Raw genomic sequence first — 22,660 nt, forward strand, 5'->3', positions numbered from 1 at the left:
CCAATAGCTCAGGCTTTTGCTAAACAGCTCTTACATTTTAAGTTAACCCATATTCCTTATTTATGCTCTGCCACATGGCAGTACCTTAGCATGGCACATTCATCCTGCTCCCTTTGCGTCTGGTGACTCCTGACTCCACCCTTCTCCTTCCCAGCATTCTCAATTTGGCTTTCCTGACCAACTTTATTCTGTTTAGCTATTGGCCAGTCTGCTTATTTGTTAAACCAACCACAGTGACAGATGTTCAGAGTGTACAAAAGGATTCCTCCACAGCACAGCGCCTCCTCTCCAGATCCTCGATTTCATCCTTCACGATATAGAGCAATGGTATGTCCTTGAATCGGGACGCAGTCTGATCTTCTGGGGGAGGACCATTCTCTCGTACAAGAATGAAGTCCTCCTCTCATTTTGTTTTACTCATCAAGAACTAGCAGCAGGGGTTAGAGATGTAGCTCAGTGATAAGAGCACTGGCTGCCCTTCCAGAGGACCCAGATTCAGTTCCCAGCACCCACATGGTAGCTAACAACTGTCCGTAACTCCAGTTTCAGAGGGCCTCCATGGGCACCACACACACACACACACACACACACACACACGGTGCACTGACACATGTGCAGACAAAACACATTTAAAAAATAAAATTTTAAAAAAGGAAGAAAATCACAGCAAATCAAATGTGGTCCTCTTGGAGCTAGGAAGTGTTTGTGCAATGATACTACTCTCTGTTTTATTTGCAAATTAATTTTGTTAATGTCTCTTTAAAGCCATCCTCTCTCTCCCAGTCAGGTACAACTGCCCTGTTCTTTGCTGCCCAACAAGGCCACAATGATGTCGTGAGATTTCTCTTTGGATTTGGAGCATCCACTGAATGTAGGACCAAAGTAAGAAAATAGAGATCTTGATTTTTTACACCCTTTTAAGACCTTCTGCAGCCATGCATTCATTTTCTCCTAATCTGTGGCACAAATATGTGCTTCTCTTTTTAAAAAAATATTTATTTATTATGTATACACTATTCTGTCTGTATGTCTGCAGGCCAGAAGAGGGCACCAGACCTCATTACAGGTGGTTGTGAGCCACCATGTGGTTGCCGGGAACTGAACTCAGGACCTTTGGAAGAGCAGGCAATGCTCTTAACCACTGAGCCATTTCTCCAGCCCAAATATGTGCTTCTCTTGCTGGAAAATTCTGAAGCCGAAGGAAGTGGGTTTCACGGGGTGATTTCTTCTAAGTTTTACACATGGAAAATTTCATGGGGAATTACTTTAGCTATTTCTTGCATCGTTTATTTTCTGTTCCGGGACACTAAATTATAGCCACGTGTCTCTCTGACAGTCCTGTTTCTGTGTTTATTCTATTTTTATATTAGTTCCAATAGGAGTTAATGGAAGTATGGCTTGGTCCTAGTGAGCCAGGCACTGTGGCATGCATCTATACTTTCAGCCCTGAGGGTGAGGGGCAAGAGAGACATGAGGACCCCAAAGGCAAGCAGTGTAGATAAGATGATAGGCTCCAGGTTCAGTAACAGACACTGTCCAAAAACATGACTGCAATTGAGGAAGATATTATGATGTTGACCTCTGGCCTCCACATGCACCCACATGGGCACGCCTGTGCACATGCATGCACATAAGCTCATATGCCAGCTCACACACACGTGTTACAAGTTCACTGACCCCAACTCTCAACCCCAGAACTAAGTCAGAATGATCATACATGACCACATGTCTACTCCAGTCAGCTTCTTGCTTAACAATATTGGCTAAAGCCTTTATGCAGGAGCCAGTTTGCCCCCACAAATCCACAGAACACAGAATCCAGGATGAGCAGTTCCATGAGGTCAACCGCAGCTGTTTGAAGAGCTTTCCGTAGGCAGAAGTGAATGTCGGGAGGTTCTGAGCTTTGATGTGAACCTGTCATCAAGACTGACTTGGTTTTAATAATCACCCTCTTTGTTATTAACTGCGTGTAACTTGTAGCCTGAAAATGTTTTTATAAAAAGAGTTTGGTCCTCTGTCAGAGCCACTGTATTTTACTATTCTCTTTCCTCATCAGGCAGAGGGAAGCAGAAAGTTGAGCTTCAAAGGCGCAATAGTCATTGCTGCTATCAAGCAATGTATGTTCCCCCTCTTGTTACCAGCCCCAGCCTTCTGCCCCTCTCCCCTCCATCTCCCACCCTTCAGGGCTGGTTCAGCCCTAATCCTTAGCAGACAGTCCCTCCCTCCAGGCCTTCTCTAGCTACTGCCATGCACCAGGATGGCCCTTGAACTAGAACACAAGACCTCTGTAGCAGACATTTTACAGGTAAGGCCACCTGTGCCTGACTACAACAGCCATCCCCCACATGACCTTATGAATCAGACCTTCTGAGGGTAGAATTTGCTTTAGATAAAATTAAAAAAAGACCCTATGCCCAAATTTAGGAACTAGACTATCATATTTATAGTTAGTATTTTAGTTAAGTCACATGTATTGAATTGCTCCTAATGAGCCCAAGTCTCCACATCAGAGCTCACAGAGCCAAACTTCACTCCGAGGTGGGAAAGCTGCTGCCTTACCAGAGGCACCTGAGGAAAGCCACTAGTGGCTCCCTGACCACAGACTCACTGAGTCAATGGTGTGATGTGGTTGGCATAAGTGCTTGGTCTAATTCCTGCTGCAGAGATAAAAGTGGAGTTGACAGAACAGAGGGATGCCCTACTCTGATCACATGTGATTACAGCACTCTGCTCAGTCTCAACGCCCGTGCTTTAGAGAGACCCAGACACACTGGCACATGTTCACGGGAAATACTAAGTACCACAGTGAGAAGCACGTGGACCATGTATCATCCTCCGCTCTTTTAACAGAGCCCCATCTTGTCCCATGAAAACTATGGCTGTAGGCAGTTAAACATCTTAAACTCAGTGGCTTAAAACTAAATAGCACCATAAGGAGACACCAACGCTTGCACTTTGGGCCCTTTGGGCCCTTTGGGCCTCTGGCAAAAGCTGTGGAAGGCTTTTCTGGTGACTCTGAAGTGGCTTGACAGTGCCGGGTCATGTGCTGCACTTCCTCATTTGGTACAGGATATTTCATATTGATAATAACTTGGTGAGGTAACTGCATTGTGTCCCTGGCAGGTTACACAAGTGCACAACATGTGCACGTCCTCAAGATGAAATCTTTCATGATTGTAAAGAAAATGTAAGACAGGCAGTGGTGGCACACACCTTTAATCCCAGCACTCGGGAGGCAGAGGCAGGCGGATCTCTGTGAGTTCGAGGCCAACCTGGGCTACAAGAACTAGTTCCAGGACAGCCTGGACTGTCACACAGAGAAACTCTATTGCAAAAAACAAACAAAAGACAGGAAGGAAGGAAGGAAGGAAGGAAGGAAGGAAGGAAGGAAGGAAGAAAGGAAGGAAGGGGAGGGGAAGGAAAGGAAAGAAAAGATGAGCCACTGGAGGGACAACTCCATGGTTAAGAGCATCTGGCGCTCTTCCAGAGGACCAGCGTTCGGTGTCCAGCACCCATGCTGGGTAGTTCACAGTCTTCTGCAACTCCAGTTCTGGGGGACCCAACATCTCTTCTGACCACTGTGGATTCTCCAGGCACCCCACATACACATGCCATACACTCAGACACACAGGCATATGCATACATACAAATAAAATAAAATAAGTCTTTAAAAAATGAAAGACAAGGTAAAAGAGATAACAGAAAGATAACAAGGAAGATGTGTTATTATCTCTGGGAATATTCTCTTCCAACTCTATGTGAAGAGTATGCTTGGTAAAATGCAAGTTGCACCATATGCAACGCAGTGTCCTTTCCTTCCATAGGATGGCGGCACTGCCTTGTTGGCTGCCAGTCAGTATGGGCACATGCCAGTGGTGGAGACCTTGCTGAAACATGGAGCCAACATCCATGACCAACTTTATGTGAGTGTCATGCCACTGACCACATCTAACATTCAGTCTAATCCCAATGTCAGGAATGTCAACTTCAGGTACTTGTTAGAGCACAGTGGGGTTTTCTCTTTTTGAAGATTTGTTTTTGTCATTTTAATTATGTGTGCAGGTGTGTGTGTGTGTGTGTGTGTGTGTGTGTGTGTGTACATGCGCGCACACATGCGTGTGTGTGCCCACAGAGGTCAGAGGTGTCAGGTGTGCTGGAACTAGGTTTACAGGCAGTTGTGAGCCACCAGATATGGGTGCTGGGAATTGAACTCAGGTCCTCAGAAGGAGCAGCCAGTGCTCTTAACCACTGAGCCATCTCTCCAGCCCTGCACAGTGGGATTTCCATCTGAGACATCAAGGGAAATGGGCTGATGACATGAGCTTTGTCTGTCATGTGAACCATGTCCCTTCTAAATCTCCTGGACATCTGGCACACTTCTCTTGTGCAGTCAGCTCCCCCCGCAGATATGTATTTATTCGAGCCGTGATGAGCCATATGGTCCAGCAGATGGACTGTACCCTCCTTTTGTAGACATTAGTGCAGAAAGGCTTCGAGAAGAGAAACCAAGCTGTTTGAAAGAGAAACGAGAGGTGAGCCTTGGAGATGCTTGCACAAGGTAGGACCTTGAAGGGCATCTGCTGCCACTGGGAGTCTCTTCCCAGCTAATTGGCAATTAGTACACAGCCCAAGGACTTTTTTAATTGTCACTGTAATTCCATAGGCTCTCTGACAAATGTTATTATCCTGGTTTTGTAGGAAAAATAAAATATGGAAAGATGAGATGACTTGACAGAGCCTGGGGGTGGGGGCAGGGGAGAGTCCTGCTTCCAATTATACGGGAACTGTGTTTTAGGCCATTCCTCAAGTACACTGTGAGCCCTTATACTGAAGGCACCAGGTTTTTATAGCCAGGTAATGTGTGGGTGTGCAGGTTTCCATTTGGATAGCCTTTCCAGAGCTTCCCTCGTTAACTGACAAATCACAGGCCTCTTTGAAGCCCAAAGCAACTAGCCTTACCCTCTGGCACTTCAGAGTTTATAAGGTTTGGGGCCTGAGATCCTTGCTAACTCTCTAACAAAGAGATTTGCCGTCTGGCTACCCATTAGACACACCTGTTGGCGTGGTACAAACTACCAGTTCCCAGGCCTCTCCTCAGACCAGCAGAGCCAGGCTCTGTGGTCACAGCTGCAGCTTGAGGAGGTTCTGACACGTGCTCAAGTCTGAGCAACACAGGCAGAGATGAAGAGATGGCTCAGTGCTTTGCTGTGCAGGCTGGAGAACCTGAGCCTGGATCTGGAGCACCACATACAAAGCCAGGCTCTTGGTGTGCACTTGTAATCCCAGCACTGAGAAGAGGAGGGGGAGGATTCTGAGGCCAGTCTGTTCAAATTGGTAATGAGTTGTGGCTTCAGCGAGACCCTAGCTCCAAAATTAAGGTGAAGAGCAGTTGAAGATGCCTACTATTGACCTTTAACCTATACACTTGAGTATGCATGCACACATGTATCCACACATGAGCACACACATAAACACATACTTATACCACACACATACACAAAAAGGGAAAATAAATGTATGTTCAGAGCTTTGGATACCTCCCTATGGATTGATGTAAATAAAGAATAGCTGAGAATCTGGGCTACTGTCATGTGGGGCTGGATAGAATCGGCTTCCAGAAACTTCACAAATAGAAGTTTTATTTGCTCAACATGACCCAGAGTTATCAGTTCGAATTGAGGGTGGATACAAATTTTGTACTCATTAGACAATATTCTTCCAGAATGCTCTTGGAAGGATAGACTTCAGTTAAATTCATAAGAAATTCTTCTCTGCTGTAAGGTGAATTGGGAAATTTCATGTGCTGTAAATTCATTTTTACTTTTTGTAAAATGGTACAAATATCTCTATTAAAAATAATTGGCCTGGATGTGATGGTGTACACCTTTGATCCCAGTACTAGGGAGTTCAAGGACAGCTTGGTCCACATAGTGAGTTCTAATCCAGGCAGGACTGCAGACTGAGATCCTGTACCAAAAAATAAAATAAAAATGATGGGGGTGGGGTACATGCCAAAGATCTCTGGAAAAAAGTAGGAGATGAAAGTTGTGATGCCCCGCAAGGGACTCAGTGTGTGCACAGTCCAACTCAGAGAGGACCAGAGTTAACCACAGCTAAGGCATGGGGACTTTCTGTGCCAATAACTGAGGAGCCGCTAAAAATCTGTAGCCATTACCAAACATCTTCCTAAAATCTGTACAGGCTGGATTGTTTTTAATGATTGCCTCGAGGGTAATCTGGTAGCTACGCAGACACCCAGTGGAAATCCAGCCCCGCCCAGGTGGCACGCCTGTTGGGCTTGTGCTCAGAAAGGCCTTTGGGATCTCAGCTTGCCTTGCACTCCCAGCACAAGGTGTGGTGATTAGCTGAGTGTTAACTCCACAAGGGCGCGTCCAGGTTTTCTACTGTGGAGTAGAAACATTTGCCCTGTGCACATGTACTCTGCAGTGAGTATGGACAAACGCAACCTATAAATTTGCTGAAATCAGGAAGACATGTGTTTGAGAAAGAAAACAAAGAATTGTTCCCCAAACACAAAAAAGTTCACAGATACTGGGGCTCTTGCTCTGGGCGTGGTGCAAATTTCCCTTTGTGTTCATAGGCTTTGCTGGCGTCTGCTGGCCTGACAGGGAGCAGCGAGGTGGAGAATCTTTCTAAGGCAGGTTTCCTGAAATCATTGTGTGTGTGTGTGTGTGTGTGTGTGTGTGTGTGTGTGTGTGTGTGTGCTTGTGCTTGTGCTAGGCTAGCACTCTGCCGCTGAGCCACCATGCCTTTTAATACTCGGAGAAACTGCATGTTGTTGGACATGAATAAAGGAGGAGGAGGGAGATGCCAAGGGAAAGATACTAACTCCCAACTCATAAAGTCACAGAAAGTGGATTCTGGGGAAATGGCTCAGTCAGTGCAGTGTTTGCTTCCTGGTATGAAGTATTTGATCCCCAGAACTCAAGTAGGAAAGAAAGGAAGGAAGGAAGGAAGGAAGGAAGGAAGGAAGGAAGGAAGAAAGAAAGAAAGAAAGAAAGAAAGAAAGAAAGAAAGCTGGGTCTACTGGAGAGATAGCTCAGCAGTTAAAAGCATGTGTTGCTCCTGCAAAGGACCCAAGTTTAGTTCCAAGACCCCACATAGTGACACACAACCATTTGTAACTCCAGTTCTAGGGGATCCAAAGCCCACATTTGGCCTCTGGGTAACTGGATGCATGGCATGCATACATACATACATACATATGTACATACATACATACATACATATATATTTGTGTATATATATACACAATAAAACATTAATACACATAATAAAATAAATCTAAAAATACATTTTAAAAACCCAGGTGAGGTGGCTTTTGCGTACAATCCCAGCATGTGGGAGGCAGAGAGGAAGATCCCTCAGGGTGGCCAGGCAGCCTGGAGTGAGCCAGGCTTTGAGTGAGAGATCTCAACAAAGTGGACAGTGCCTTCCTGGGGAATGACACTAGAGGTTGTCCTCTGACCTCCGTGTGTGTGTGTGTGTGAGTGCGCGTGCGCGTGTGCGTGAACACACGTCTGCACCATTTGTTTACATAATAGCTCATAGGTATTAATTGGCAATAGAATAGAAACAGAAAGAGATGCAAATGGGGAGCTTTATTAAGTATACATACCTTAATTTTCTCTTTAAATAAATATGAAGCCTGAATCTGAACTTGTTCTCTCTCAGGATGGAGCCACTGCCCTCTTCCTAGCTGCCCAAGGAGGTTACTTGGATGTCATTCGACTGCTGCTGTCTTCAGGGGCAAAAGTCAACCAACCAAGGCAGGTAATGTCATTGCCAAAGTCTACGGAGCATGTGGCGGGAGCGCCAAGGGCTAAAGCAGCATACGTCTGGCATAGAGCAGGCACCAAAGACATCCTTCAGCTCCTTCTGCCTCTGTGATAAGAAGTTAATCTTTGATTAAGATGGCTCGTGCTCTGTGCTTTGAGCTCAGCCAGATGCCTCTGAACTAAAGCTGACGTCACGTCTCAGTATTTTGAAAACTTGAGTGTTTAATGTCTGAGGTCGAGTACACACTCTGTCACCTCCTGTTCAAATAAATTATGACTGTGCTGAAGTTAGGAGTGTTGGCTGACCTGGGACATAGGTAAACAGAAGCAAGTCCCTGCCTGTTCTCCCTCCTGATAGGCTGCTGCTGCCGTATCTCCTGCCCTTGACATTGAAATCGTGAGTAGGTCCTGTGCATTCCTTCATCGCTCATAAGCACACTGCCATTGAGACTTCATTTAACAGTACCTGCCGTCTGTCATCTGCTAACATCTGGCAAATCAATTGGCTGTTACTTAAAGCTTTGAATGCAAGACAACACTGGGGCCAGTTGGTAGGTGATAAATGTAAGGTAGCCAGCTCCTCGTGTCATAGGACCCTCTGGCTCTGAGGGTAAGGTCACACTGCTATGAAGGTTTGCTTAGAAAAGTCAAACTGATTTCCTAATCAATAATATACCCAAGCCAGGTTTCTGTAATTGATCTGACATGGGAATACCTGGGACTTTACATAACATATAGCAATGGGGACCCTCTAGATGAGTCTGTGTTCTGGCCATAGACTTCTCGGGTCTTCATTAACCTAAGTGCATAATGAATAAAAACAGCCTGGGTATAGTAGCTTTGCCAACAACAATCTAGACTTCTAAACCAGTTCTGCCAATAACTGTTTTGGTTACTGGCGGTTGGTTTTGTTTTTAAGGTAGGGTCTCACGATGTTGTCCAGGCTTGTCTCATCCTCATGATTCACCCTCTTTAGCACTGGGATTGCAGGCATGCACCACGATGCCTGCTTAGCTCTGTGGAGATTTTAAATCAAATTAAATGTATTGTGTGTGTGAGTGTGTGTGTGTGTGTACATGTGTTTGTGTGTGTGTGTGTGTGTGTGCTACAGAACATATGTGGAAATCAAAGGACAACTTTTATGAGTCTGCCCCTTCTTTCCACCTTGGATTGTGGGTTGGATTCAGGCCGCCAGGCTTGTGTCACAAGCACTCTTGACCCCCAAGCCTCCTCGTGGACCCAGCTCTGTGATTCTGAGAAGCAGGATGTGCCCATCAAGCCCTTCAAGCTTCCGGAGGGCTTTGATAATTGCTTTATCAGCATTCGGTCAGTATCCTCAGGGCAGTTACCATCCACCAGATAGAGCCAGAAGATGAATTACACGTTTAAGCTTGTAAAGACTTTCTTAGTTTCAGATGGTCCTAGAAATTCTCTTGGGATGGAAGCAGTTTAGAAAAGCTGCACATCAGGATGAAGAGAGGACTGTCAGTAAAGCAAGCATGCCAACCTCTGTCTGGGCCCAGAACCCATGTAAAAATGCCAAACACGGTGGTAAGCCTTTGTAAGTCCTAGCACTGGAGAGGCTGAGACCAGCAGACCCCTGGAGCTCACTGACTAGCCAGCCTCATAGGTGAGCCACAGGCCAGTGAGAGACCCTGTCTCAAAAAACAAGGTCAGTCGCTCCAGAAGGACTACACCCATGGGCAACTTTTGGCCTCCACATAAACATACATATATGTGCATGTAACACACACACATCTACATATACATGAACAGATACACACAAAGAAAAAGAAAAAAATGTACATCAGGTCTTGCCAAAACTGACATTTGGAAGTTGGAGTTTAATATCTTGTTAACTGGTTTTATTTTGATGCAAAGGCTTCATTCTGTCATAATTGATGGAAGGAGCTGGTAGGCTTTTTTTTTTTTTTTTTTTGGTTTTTCGAGACAGGGTTTCCCTGTAGTTTCTAGAGCCTGTCCTGGAGCTAGCTCTTGTAGACCAGGCTGGCCTCGAACTCAGAGATCCGCCTGCCTCTGCCTCCCGAGTGCTGGGATTAAAGGCGTGCGCCACCACCACCCGGCTGAGCTGGTAGGCTTTGAGTGACGTGGATTTGATTTGGAGGTGACAATTCACCACAGGTGCCCCATGAACTTGAATGCCGGGGATTATTGAGATTGCCAAGTGTCTTTCATTTTATCTTTGCAAAGTAATTTCTGTCACTTTAAGAAGCCCGTGTGTAAAATTCATTTCATTATTCTTATTCCTACAGTCATGCTTGCTTAAAAAACAATACCCAAGCTGATATGAGTCGAGATTTCAAAGACTGCATGGGTGCGTATGCACTTGAACCTGAGCTGAGTCACCTGGTCATTGAAGCCAGGAGGTTAAAAAGCAAGCCTGCATGGCAGCAGTAACCACAACCCATCTCCCTTGTTTGCATTCCTCTGGAGTGAGGTTCACCTGGCCAGTGGACAGCCTACTGTGAGGACAATGACCTGCCCTGTGGTTAAAAAGCAAGGGACAGCCGGGCGGCGGTGGCGCACGCCTTTAATCCCAGCACTCGGGAGGCAGAGGCAGGCGGATCTCTGTGAGTTCGAGGCCAGCCTGGTCTACAAGAGCTAGGTCCAGAACAGGCTCTAAAAAAAGCTGCAGAGAAATCCTGTCTCAAAAAACCAAAAAAAAAAAAAAAAAAAAAAAAAGCAAGGGACATACCCTCCCAAAGACCGTTTCTAATGAAATGTTTTGGAACTGGAAGAGTCCAGGTCTGAAAAGATTGTTATTCAGGCAAAGTGTTTTATAAAATTAAGAGCTACTTGGGGTGGGGGAGGAGGGGACATTCCCTTTGTGTTGCACACTCTCACTCCGTGCTGCTCCATGGACTCCGCAATCAGTTCCATTGCCGGCAGGAGCCTGCAGTTCTCTACTTAGAGACTCAGCCATGCAGGTCAGTGACTCCACGTTCTTCCTTCTCTGACAGTAGAACCCTGCTGACGCCATTCTGTTTAAGAAAACAAACATCCCAAGCATGACAAAAGTCTTGTACATGGCTGCTTGGGAGCCATTATTTAGAGGTTTGAGAAAAGCATGGTTTAGAGTTCTCACTAAAATGGCTTGCACAGGGTAGAACATTGCAGGCAGGGCATATGGAAATGTTTTTTGGTCCTGAAATCCCACTGACTCATTAGATCTTCATCAGAGACTCTTGAATTTATAACTGAAGACAAGGATGTGTACCTGATTTTCCAATTTTTAATATTTTTAGGAAAGCTTGATGTGTGTGTGTGTGCACACACGTGTGCGCACATGTGAATGTGTGCAAGTGCAGCACATGTGTGCAGAAGCCAGAGGTCAGTCTCAGTTGTCCCTCCTTAGGAGCCATTCATCTTCGGCTTTGAGACAGTCTCCCCCTGGAACCTGAGAACTTTCAGTTAGACTGTCTGTTCAACAAGGCTCAGGGATTCCTCTCCTTTTCTCTCCCCAGCCCTGGGCTTAGAAGCACATACCACCACACCCAGCTTATGTGGTGCTGAAGGTCAAACTCAGGTTATCATGCTTCTCACACACATGCACATGTGTGCGTGTGCACACATATACATGCACACACGCACACACATCCATTCTGCAGAGTCCTGCCATTAGCATCCGTGACAAGACACTAATGAAGTAGCCCTGAAATCACTCAGCTTACATTTGATATGAGCTTCAGGGAATCTGAACTGGTAACGCTATCCCTGTGGTTTGTGTTGAGGAAGCATGATCAAAGTACCAGCCACACAGATGCTGGGTGGTGTGCAGCTTGGGTTCCTTCCACGTTGCAGAGTCAAAGGGATCACTGAATCCCATTGCCACTTGAAAAATTCGCTTTTGTTTCTTCCATGTGTCCTTCAAAAGGAGAACCTGACAGGAGCCAAAGCATTTTAATCACGTTATAACAAAGATGTCTACTGAATCCACTCCTCTCTCAATCACATGCCTTGACACACACTTTCCCCAGCTCAGCTCGCCCACATTGTTAGAGCAACATTTTCTAGAGTGGCCAAGCCTGGTCTCATTTGCCCAGCATCTGGCTGACCTGTCTCACTCACCTCTAACTAGTCCTCCTTTGCTTGTCAGTGCTTCTATGGAGTTGACAGAAAGACCATCTAATGAGTGCAGTCCCTAAAACAGTGGTTCTCAACCTGTGGGTCGTGACCCCTTTGGAGTCTAATGATCACCCAAGACCATCAGAAAACACAGATGTCTTCATTACAATTTACAGCAGTACGGAAATTACAGTTAATGAAGTAGCAATGGAAATAATTTCATGGGCTGGGGGTCACCACAACATGAGGAACAGTATTAAAACATCTCAGCATTAGGAAGGCTGAGAACCACTGCCCTAACAGAAACCTTCAGCTGGACAGAGAATTGCAAGAACCCAGAAAGTGAATATTCTCTCAGGTCACAAGTTTGGAGACACATGGGAAATGGGAAAAACAAGAGTTTCCAGATTGCTCTAAGTTTCCAAGCATGTGGATACTAAAGTAGACTACCACAGGAACATTTGTGGAGGGCACTGGCTGTCTTAGTCCCTCTGCATTTGGTATAGGCATTTGGAAAAGGCCTATTGACCACCAAAAGACACCGTGACTTGGGCAGAACATCAGAGAGGTCTAGTGGCAGAGAAAGACCCATGATTGGAAAGTAGACATGAGTGGTATTATATATCTTCTATCTGTAGAATATATTAGCTATAGCCTGAAAATAGCAACAGATTTGATAGGGAATGCCAAAGTCACTCTATTAACCACCCATTTGGTCCTTGAGTTCTTTCTGCAATTATCGTCCAATGTTGAACATTTTCAAATACAGGCAACACATTGATATTTATTGGCTTGTTAGTCTTATTCAGCCCTCATGTTTCCTGTTCTTTCCTTGGCTTCCAGTCCCCATGTGCCCTTCATCTATTAGTGCTCTTGCTGATCTACAAAGTAAATCTAAATCTTCTTTCACTGGTGTGAACCCAATACTAAATGCCAGTTACTACTTGTGAATCTTTGTTTTTCTTTTTTTAAGCACGTTTGGGGTGCTGGAAAAATGGTTCAGTCATTAAAGTGTGGCCATGCAAGCATGAAGACCTGAGACTCAAACCCCCAAATCCATACACAAATCACAGTGCAGCTGTGCTCTTCTATGACCCCATGCAGAGATGGCAGGGAGGGCAGAGGCTGATTCCTGGAGCCCGTTGACCAGCCAACCTATCAAAGTGATGAGTTCAGTAACAGATGCGGCTCAAAGCAAGGTGGAGAGTGATCAAGGAAGACACCTAACGCCAACCTCTGGCGTCTATGCATATGCACACACATGCACGTGCACCCTCACCTCATGCTCTGAGCGCACACACACACACACACACACACACACACACACACACAGGAGAGAGAGAGAGAGAAAGAGAGAGAGAGAGGTGGAGTGCCCTTCACAACATAGTAATTTCTTCTGCTTAATATATTTTAAAACTATTTTTTGTTCAGAAGTAGCTAAAAGTATTTAAAAGTTTTAAATATCTTTTTTTTCCCATTCCAATTCACTTCAAAATCCCAGAAAAGAGAGACAATAGATTTGAATTCCATCTTTTTTATGATGGTGTGGTGGTGCATGCCTTTAATCCCTGACTCAAGAGGCAGAGGAAGCAAGTGAATCTCAGTGAGTTAAAGGGCAGCCTGGGCTACATAATAGAGAGACCCTGTCTTTAAAAAATTAAAATAAAAATAAGAAAGAGGAAAGCACAGACTATTTCACAGAAATGGTGGGGTAAAAGAGGGATCCCCCACTCAACTAGACAGCTAGGCTTGGCAGTGTGCTCTGACTCACCCTCCTGGGTTCCAGCGTCAGTCTGGAGATGTAATCATCTGTAATGAGATCACTGGTGACCCATGTGCCCTGTACCAGTCAGTAGGACCCAGCTGCTCCCCATCCAGTTGTTGTACAGGGCCACCTGGGGACTTGGGGAAGAAATCAAGTGGATGAGCTTGCAGATCCAGAAGTCAAGTCAAGGCTTTCTGTTCATTGTTCATGGTAAACGGCACCTGGACCACTTTCTGTTCGTGGTAAATGGCACCTGGACCACTTTCTGCTGTTCATGTAAATGGCACCTGGACCCCGTAAGCATTTTCTGAGCACCTGTCCATCTTCATGCTCTCCGCCTGTCCACGTGTTTGCTCATCAGTGGGTCTCTGCAAGGTTGACATGTTTGCAGAAAATGCTGAGCCTGAGAGGCATTGCCCAAAGCCGCACAGGCAGGAAGTGCAGGCTGGTTTTTTTGTTGTTTGTTCTCCAGTTAACGTGACAGATCTGAGTGTTGCTGTGACTGTTATGAGTTGAGAGTTGTGATAATTGTCCTCACTGAGGATGTCTCAGCACTTTTCCAGGGTAATTTTGCTAAAACAGCCAAGCCCTGACAAGCCCATTCACGAGGCAGTCAGCCCATCTCCCTTCCCTGGCTGCCCTCTGGTGGAGACATCCACAAAGAACAAAATAGACACAGAACAGGCAAGCAACAAGCATACTGATTGCTCATGGCTAGGACATGCCCAGAGCTCTTCTGTTGTCCCCAGGATCCCACCTGTACCCGTGTGCCAAAGTAATAGGATTGATTGTTTGCTCTGCCTGCCACACCATGACTGTGGAAGACACTGTAAATGTGTGCTTGCTCTGCTACCTGACAAACCCTGGCCCTGGTCTTCCTTCAAGACACAACTCAACTATGACCCCATCTCTGGAGCCTGATCCAACGCCCACAGCAGTAGGGGCCTCTCCTAGTTCACTGGGCACATTTGGCTCACTCGTTATCATCTGCAATTGTATGGACATTTCAACATTATTGCCTTCTCTAGAATTTCCTTTGAAAAGAGAGACTTATTCCAGTATTCCGCCTGAGACACAGAAGGGGTTTCATAGTTAATTATTGATTGGGTGAATACTTAATTAAATCCTCAATTGGGAGAATCAAATAAAAACTGTGGAAGTTGTTTTGTTATAAGCAATTCTTTAGTTTGTACTCTTAATTCGTGCCTTTAGTGCAAATTATAATTTGTTAATAATACACAAGTATACAAGAGTATACAAGACACGGAGAGAGGTGTAAAGGAAGCGTGGAGCTGGCTCGCTGTCTTCAGACCTCCTCAGTCCTCCAGCTCCTCTCTTCTCACTCTCCCAAGACACAAGCACCGATGCTGTCCCCCAACACTGCCGCCACCGCCTTTCAATCCATCCTCTAGCCCTTTGCCAGGACGCAGGCTTCCCTGTGTGCCTGCAATAGGTGGTATGCTATGTAGTATCTCCACCCTGCAGCAGGTGCAGCTGCATAGCCTACCCTTGCATCATCTTGCTCGCTAGCCCTCCTTCCAATGGAGAGGTAGGTATTCCACACTCTTGGGACATACTACCATGATGACCTCAGCAGTTACATTTTTCCAGTTCTGGATCCTGTGCCCTCCTCCTGCTTCTCTTCTCAGAGGTCAGGTATCAGGGGAGGGGTTGGAGAGACTCCTTCCTGAATCTGCTGGACTCTCTGGTCCTCAAGCGTCTGCACTGGTTCCTAGAGATTCTCTATGGTTTCATCCTAGGTGTTGGCTCTGCCATAGACTCTGCTCAATCAAGTCATTTCTGTGTCTTTGTCTTCTCAACCTCAATCTTACTTCAAGCCACTCTTCCCTCAGCACGGTAAATTCCTGAATAGCCAGATGCGAGATAGAGATAGAGATAGAGATAGAGATAGAGATAGAGATAGATCGCTGTTGGGGAATCTCTCGGGCACCCTGTGGCCCAGAAAGCTCCCATCCATCTTTTCACTTTCAGGCATTAGCCTAGAGCAGAATTTCTTTAAGGCATTTCCCATTTTCTTGAGTTCTGTTCTATGAAAAGGAAAAAATTCTCTTTCTATCTGAGTTTCCCAGCTTTCCCTAGGTGTTTGTGCCACCTAGCTACCCACCCTTGGGCCCTCCACACAGCCAGAGTCATGCCAGGCAGGGAGGAAACGTGAGTCCCTTTCCCTCTCCTGCTTCTTCCTGTACTACAAAGACTTCCTGTCTGCCAATTGACGGCCTTGGGATCAAATGCTTCCCCTTCCTTCCTTTCTATTATTTCCCCGCCTTCTCAGCCTTGGGGAAAAGGGAGTTAGCAAATAATATACAGAAAGTGTTGCCGTAAATATCCTGTTACACTAGTTTGCGTGTCCGTTCCTAGGAAAAGCATCACCGTCTACATAAGTCTATGCTTGTTTAAAGCATGACATAACTCCATGGACGATTTGGGGTACCAAATACAGAAGTAAGAGAAATGACCCTACTTCAAAAGAAACCGCCCACTCTTCCATGATTGACATGTGCTGGCAGGATACACTGCCTCATCTGAGCACAGGAAGTAGAGAAGTGGGTCATCTGGGGCTGGGAGTGAGAGGAAAGACAAGCTGCCTTGTTGCTAGGGGAGTTCAGTTCTGCAGTGTGGGGTGCATCTTAGCTGTCCTGTGAATAAGGGTCCCACAAAACCTTCCCAGCCTGTTCTACACCCTAGCATCAAAGAACCAGCTCTATGGAGATGTGTCTCAGTTGGCAGAGTGCTCATTTAGCTTGCATGAAGCCATGGCTTCAATACAGTACTAATAAAATGGTGTGGTGGCTCATGTGTGATCCCAGCTATTCTGTAGGTAGAGGTAGGGCTGACAGGATACTGGTTACCCTCGGCTATACAGTGAGCTCTCATCCAACTTAAAATACACAGAACCCTGTCTCTAAGGAGAAAAAGAAAGGCTGTTTGTATAAGACAGATGTGTGGACATGAACAGTTGCTGAGGTCATGCCTGCCGAACACTGTTCTGTGATCCTGCTCTCACTGGGCCTCCTCTTCTCCACATTCCCCTTGGATGGGCAGATTGGCTGGAGAGGGTATCTTCTCCAGGGTTTTTGGACTCGGAGATCTGGTGTTCCTGAGGTTCTGGGATGGGTGAGTAGAACCCCTGTCACACTCGTTACCTCCTTTCCCCACAGGACGGAACCGCACCGCTGTGGATCGCGTCCCAGATGGGCCACAGCGAGGTGGTGCGCGTGATGCTGCTAAGGGGAGCTGACCGTGATGCTGCACGCAACGTGAGTAGACAGCACGCCCCAGCCCCAACTGGGCTCAGATATGGCCCCTGAGCGTGTAGTTTACCACTCAATTGGGCTTCCAAAGCCCTACCTGCTCTTTAGCAGGAAAACAGTCAAAGTCCAACTAAGTGGAAATTTCCCAGGTGCTGTTGCCTTCCTGCCTGTCCGTCTGAGATGGCTTCTAGGGGAGCTGGGGCGGGGTATGGTTCACTTGACCTCTGGCTTGTCGGGAACATGCAGGATCTATGGCGTAGGTTCGGGCAGAGCCCACTGTTGGATGTTGCACCTCATGCTTGCTCCCCACTGCAAACCCCTGTGCTACATCCCTCAAGCACCTGTTCTCCACAGTCGGTTTCTGAGGTTGCTGAATGCCGCCTGCCTGTGCCAGCTTCAGAGCTATAGAAGGAGAGTGACTTGGGAGATTCTACCGGCTTAGGTTGTGACCATTGTGAGAACGAGGTAGCTCGTGTCTGATCCCTTGTCCCTTCTCCTGCACTGCTCCTGGTGGCCTAGCAGTCTAAACTCAGAAAATGGAAATCTGAAGGCATCGTTCCTGACCTCCCCCTCTTCCGTTGTCTTCCTGTTGTCTCTGAAATTAGAAGAGAAAAATCCCCATTCCAGATGGAGACAGCTCAGAAATAGTCCTCCAGACACAGCAGGAAACTAATTACTTGGAAAGGTCTCTCTTCGAGCCAAAAATGATCACTAAAGATGGATTTTTAAATTTGTCTATGCAATTTTTAAAAGATTAATCAAATTTTGACCTATTCCTCCTGCATTTCCACCACCATACATAAGCAAACAACTGCACAGGGCAGATGACGTCAGGACTGTGTGAATTTTTAAGACGGTTCAGTAACATAGACCACTAAAGGCAGCCCAGCAGTCTCCGCTGTCATGAACAACAGAGAAGGTCTCTTGGGTCCATGGTAACCACAAGCTATGGTCCTGAAATACCCCTATCCCTGAAGCACTGTTCTCGGGGACTGCAGCAGCGTCTGCTCCTACGGTACCACGGTCACCCACTGTGGATGATATCCTCCCGTGCAGTTACTGCCCAGTGTGCCCCTAGCCTGCCCTAGATTAGACATTGCTGACTTGTCAGCCGGCGTTTAGTTCTCGGCCAACACAAATGTATGTTGATAATTAGTTCCCATGATCCCCTCTCCCTGCAGGACGGCACTACAGCATTGCTGAAAGCGGCCAACAAAGGGTATAATGACGTCATAGAGGAGTTGCTCAAATTCTCCCCTACTCTCGGCATTTTGAAGGTAAGACCTAAAAAGAAAGTATGCCATTCTATCAAAAAGAGCTAGTTCAGCCAAGAAATATTGGCGACTGAGATAGAACTGAATTGTCATTAGCTCAGGATCCCTGGGTCCTGGTGGAAATGGAAAGATGGTGAAGAGAACACTCTCCTAATACATAGCTTTTCCGGGAGAAAAATATAATTGACACTAGACACAGGAAAGTGAACTGTTGATATCACTTGAAGATTTGTAAAATCAAAGGAAAACATGCCCTTCTCTTCATCCCCCCAATAAAGACCCGTTCTGCTTGGTTAGTTTCAGTGTAAAATTCAAACATTGGGAGCCTCAGACAGTAGGTCTTTCTGGGGAGTTTGATCACTTTGGATGGCAGTATTTCTGTGCTGAGGCGTCTGTAGCATGGAGTCAGCTAACTGCCCTGTAAGGCACCAGATGTGCGTGGGCTTTGTGGGCCTGCAGTTCTTGTTGCGGATTCTCAGTCCTGCATCTCAAGAGCAGCCAGAGAACGTGACAACAGCAATGAAGGCGGCTGCCATCCACGGGTACGTGTTTATGAAACTGCACATTTGGGCGGGCACGCTGCAGAATGTTCTAGGCTGTCAGGACATGCGAGAAAAGAGCAGGGGATGAGGCTTAGCCCCCAGGCAGCCTTGCTGGCTGCAGGAGCGTTTACATTCCTGTTCTAAGTTGACTCCATGGCTTAGCAGTTTGGAGGTTGTGTCCTCGGGACCCATCAAGACGTCCAAGCTCGTCTCCTCGGAATGACTCCGTAGCTGTGCCCCGTCCACCTGGAAACATTGTCTGCCTTTCACATGTTAGACCCATTCTTGCTGGCATCTAATGAAGAATTGTCAGTCCCTGTTTCTTCTCCTAATGAACCAGTGCCAGTCTTCCACGAACTTGGAAATCAGGAAGTTGAACTTCCTGTAGTCATTAAGAAACAAGAATTTATCTCTGAAGGTCAAACTGACAAAAAAAAAAAAAAAAAACTCACGAGCAGACTAGGCAGCATCTACTTGTGCTTCACACACCTTTTTTATTTTTATTTTTATTTTGCCTTTTTATTAACTATTCTGTGCATGTTGGCTAAAACTGAAACATTTGAACTAGTGCCAGTTTAGTGAATTAGCATTCAAACAGGGAAAGCAATCAGAGAAAGGCTGCCTTGCTACAAATTTTTTCCAGATGTGATTTTTTTTTTTTACTTATACCTAATCATAATGATTGTGAGTCATCAAGTAGGAAACCCAGCTTGCATTGTAGTGTTCTTATAGCTATCTGTGCCCACTGGAGCCAGCATCCTATAATTGTACTCCATTATTATAGTGATGAGCTGCGGGCAGTGTTCCTGCCGCCTGGCTCCCAGCCGCCTGGCTAGCTTATGTCCCGAAATAACAACACACAAACTGTATTCATTTAAACACTGCCTGGCCCATTAGTTTCAGCCTCTTATTATCTAATTCTCACATCTTGCTTAACCCATTTCTAATAATCTGTGTAGCACCACGAGTGGTGTCTTACCGGGAAAGATTCAGCATGTCTGACCTGGCGGCTGGCTCCATCACGACTGACTCAGGTCAGAGAATCATGGTGACTTCCCAGAGAGGAGAGGCATGACGATTGCCCGAGGCATCTGCCTCACTCCCAGCATCCTGTTCTGTCTGTTCCACCTATCTAAATCCTGACCTATCAAAGAGCCAAGGCAGTTTCTTTATTAATCAATGAGAGTCCTCCATCACATTATTCTCTAAATTTGGTTATAATCTTCCTTTCCCCTCCCCATATACTTGTACATCTAGCCATATACAATAAACCTATGTATCTGAGGATATATAGCCCTATATGTAGTATACTGTAGTAGGTACTGAAGATGCTGTAGTAGGTAATGAGGACGCTGTAGTAGGTACTGAGGACTCTGTAGTAGGTACTGAGGATGCTGTAGTAGATACTGAGAACACTGTAGTAGGTACTGGGGATGCTGTAGTCAGTAATGAGGACTCTGTAGTAGATACTGAGGACGCTGTAGTAGGTACTGGGGACGCTGTAGTAGGTACTGGGGACGCTGTAGTAGGTATTCGGGACAGTGTAGTAGGTACTTAGGATGCTGTAGTAGGTACTAGGGATGCTGTAGTAGGTACTGAGGACAGTGTAGTAGGTACTGAGGACTCTGAAGTAGGTACTGAGAATGCTGTAGTAGGTATTCGGGACAGTGTAGTAGGTACTGAGGACACTGTAGTAGGTACTAGGGACGCTGTAGTAGGTACTAGGGATGCTGTAGTAGGTACTGGGGACTCTGTAGTAGGTACTGAGGATGCTGTAGTAGGTATTCGGGACAGTGTAGTAGGTACTGAGGATGCTGTAGTAGGTACTAGGGACGCTGTAGTAGGTACTGGGGATGCTGTAGTAGGTACTGGGGATGCTGTAGTAGGTACTGGGGACTCTGTAGTAGGTACTGAGGACGCTGTAGTAGGTACTGGGGATGCTGTAGTAGGTACTGGGGACGCTGTAGTAGGTACTGGGGACACTGTAGTAGGTACTGGGGACACTGTAGTAGGTACTGGGGACTCTGTAGTAGGTACTGAGGATGCTGTAGTAGGTATTCGGGACAGTGTAGTAGGTACTTAGGATGCTGTAGTAGGTACTAGGGACGCTGTAGTAGGTACTGAGGACAGTGTAGTAGGTACTGAGGACTCTGTAGTAGGTACTGAGAATGCTGTAGTAGGTATTCGGGACAGTGTAGTAGGTACTGAGGACACTGTAGTAGGTACTAGGGACGCTGTAGTAGGTACTGGGGATGCTGTAGTAGGTACTGAGGACGCTGTAGTAGGTACTGGGGACGCTGTAGTAGGTACTGAGGACGCTGTAGTAGGTACTGAGGACAGGGAATGATAAGGAGGAGCAAGGCTGTGTTATTCCCCTGGCATGGTGAAAGCCAGCCACTCCTGACACTCTCTCATCTTCTCTCAGAATGGAACTTCGGCTCTCCATGCGGCAGTGCTCAGCGGGAATATTAAAACAGTTGCGCTGCTCCTTGAAGCAGGGGCAGATCCAGCCTTGAGAAACAAGGTACCCATTCAACCTCTCCTTTAACTACCCTGGGCCCTGTGCAAAGAGAACACCTTTCATAAGGCAAGACCAGCATCTCTGAGGCTTCTGTCTCTATCTTTGTAGTCATACACAGTTAGGGCAGGCCTGCAATCACAAGTTATTCCTAGCCAATGTCTTTAGACCCAGGGAATTGTGCTCCAAACAGTATATCATCTATGACTGTCTATAACCATTTACTCATATAAAATGTACAAACATTGGTGGTGGCGATGTATCTCTGTTGGCAGAGTGCATGCCTAACATGCAGGAATCCCCACCACGTAAACCAATAGTGGTAGTGTATGGTTCTAATACCAGCTTTCAGGAGGTGGAGGCAAGGGGTCAGAAGCTTACAATAGTGCGGCTTCCTGGTATGGAGAAGGAGATAGTCACTTGGGGGAGTATGTGCTCTAAAAATGCCAGTGTCCTGGAAGCCTGTCACCTTCCTTGTAAGTTAGATGTTTATATTTTGAGAATTGCTAATGTATGCTTGGTGACTGTCAGGATTTATTTTATTTTTATTTATTTTATCAGTAGGATTGCATGTCACCATTACAACACCAACCCATATTTTTATTATCTTAAATCCTTCAAGTCTGACAAAATTTGAAGTCAGAGAGTTTACAGTCATATCAGAAAGGCTTGTCAGTGTGATTCCTCTTGACCTCTTCCTTGTATGAAGACTGGAAGTTAAGAAGAAACCATTAGCGCTGGTGCTGTATTCTGATGCTGCTGTTGTGATTAAAAAAAAATTAACCCAACAATGGCTGTGTAGGGAAGAAAGAGTTCATTTTAGCTCTAGATGCCATCACAACTGAGAAGACAGGGTGGCAGGACCTAAAACATTTAGTGACATTGCACCCACGTCAAGGCGGCAGGACCTAAAACGTCGAGTGACATCACACCCATGTCAGGGCGGCAGGGCATAAAACATAGAGTGACATCACACCCACGTCAAGAACCCAGAACAATGTTGTGCTGGCTCCCTTTCTCTGCTCTTACACAGTCCAGGACCCAAACCCAGAGAATGGAGCTGCCCACAGTAGGTGGGTCTTCCCTCCTCAGTTTATCCAATAAAGAGCAGTCTGTGATAGGCGTGCCCATAGTCCAACCCGGTTTAGCTCTCTCTTGTTGAAACTCTCTAGGCTGTGTAAGGCTGACAATCAGAACTAACCACAGGCTGGAAGGTGCTGGTTAAGACCTTGCTGCGCACCTGTCAGTTTGGGACCTCAAAACCCTAGAACAAGCTGTCCTGATGCTGCATTCACCTGTAAGCCCAGCACGGAGGGCAGTGGGGACAGGAGACAGCTGGGGTTTGCTGGCTGCCTGTTCAGCTGAAAACCATATGCTCCAGTTTCAAAGAGACTCTGCCTTAAA

The 22,660-nt window shown here is 46.2% G+C and overlaps 1 protein-coding gene across 1 annotated transcript in view; it reads left to right on the forward strand.

The window, feature by feature from the left end:
• Ankrd29 (ankyrin repeat domain 29) overlaps positions 1 to 22,660 on the forward strand; it is a 43,886-nt gene that overhangs the window by 17,429 nt on the left and 3,797 nt on the right. The window contains exons 4-9 of the mRNA XM_038331725.1: positions 784 to 882; positions 3,825 to 3,923; positions 7,696 to 7,794; positions 16,830 to 16,928; positions 18,104 to 18,199; positions 21,164 to 21,262. Of these exons, the coding sequence (XP_038187653.1) occupies positions 784 to 882; positions 3,825 to 3,923; positions 7,696 to 7,794; positions 16,830 to 16,928; positions 18,104 to 18,199; positions 21,164 to 21,262 (591 nt within the window). The remainder of the gene's footprint in view (positions 1 to 783; positions 883 to 3,824; positions 3,924 to 7,695; positions 7,795 to 16,829; positions 16,929 to 18,103; positions 18,200 to 21,163; positions 21,263 to 22,660) is intronic.

Source organism: Arvicola amphibius, chromosome 5 (genome assembly GCF_903992535.2).
Source record: "Arvicola amphibius chromosome 5, mArvAmp1.2, whole genome shotgun sequence".
Lineage (NCBI taxonomy): Eukaryota > Metazoa > Chordata > Mammalia > Rodentia > Cricetidae > Arvicola > Arvicola amphibius.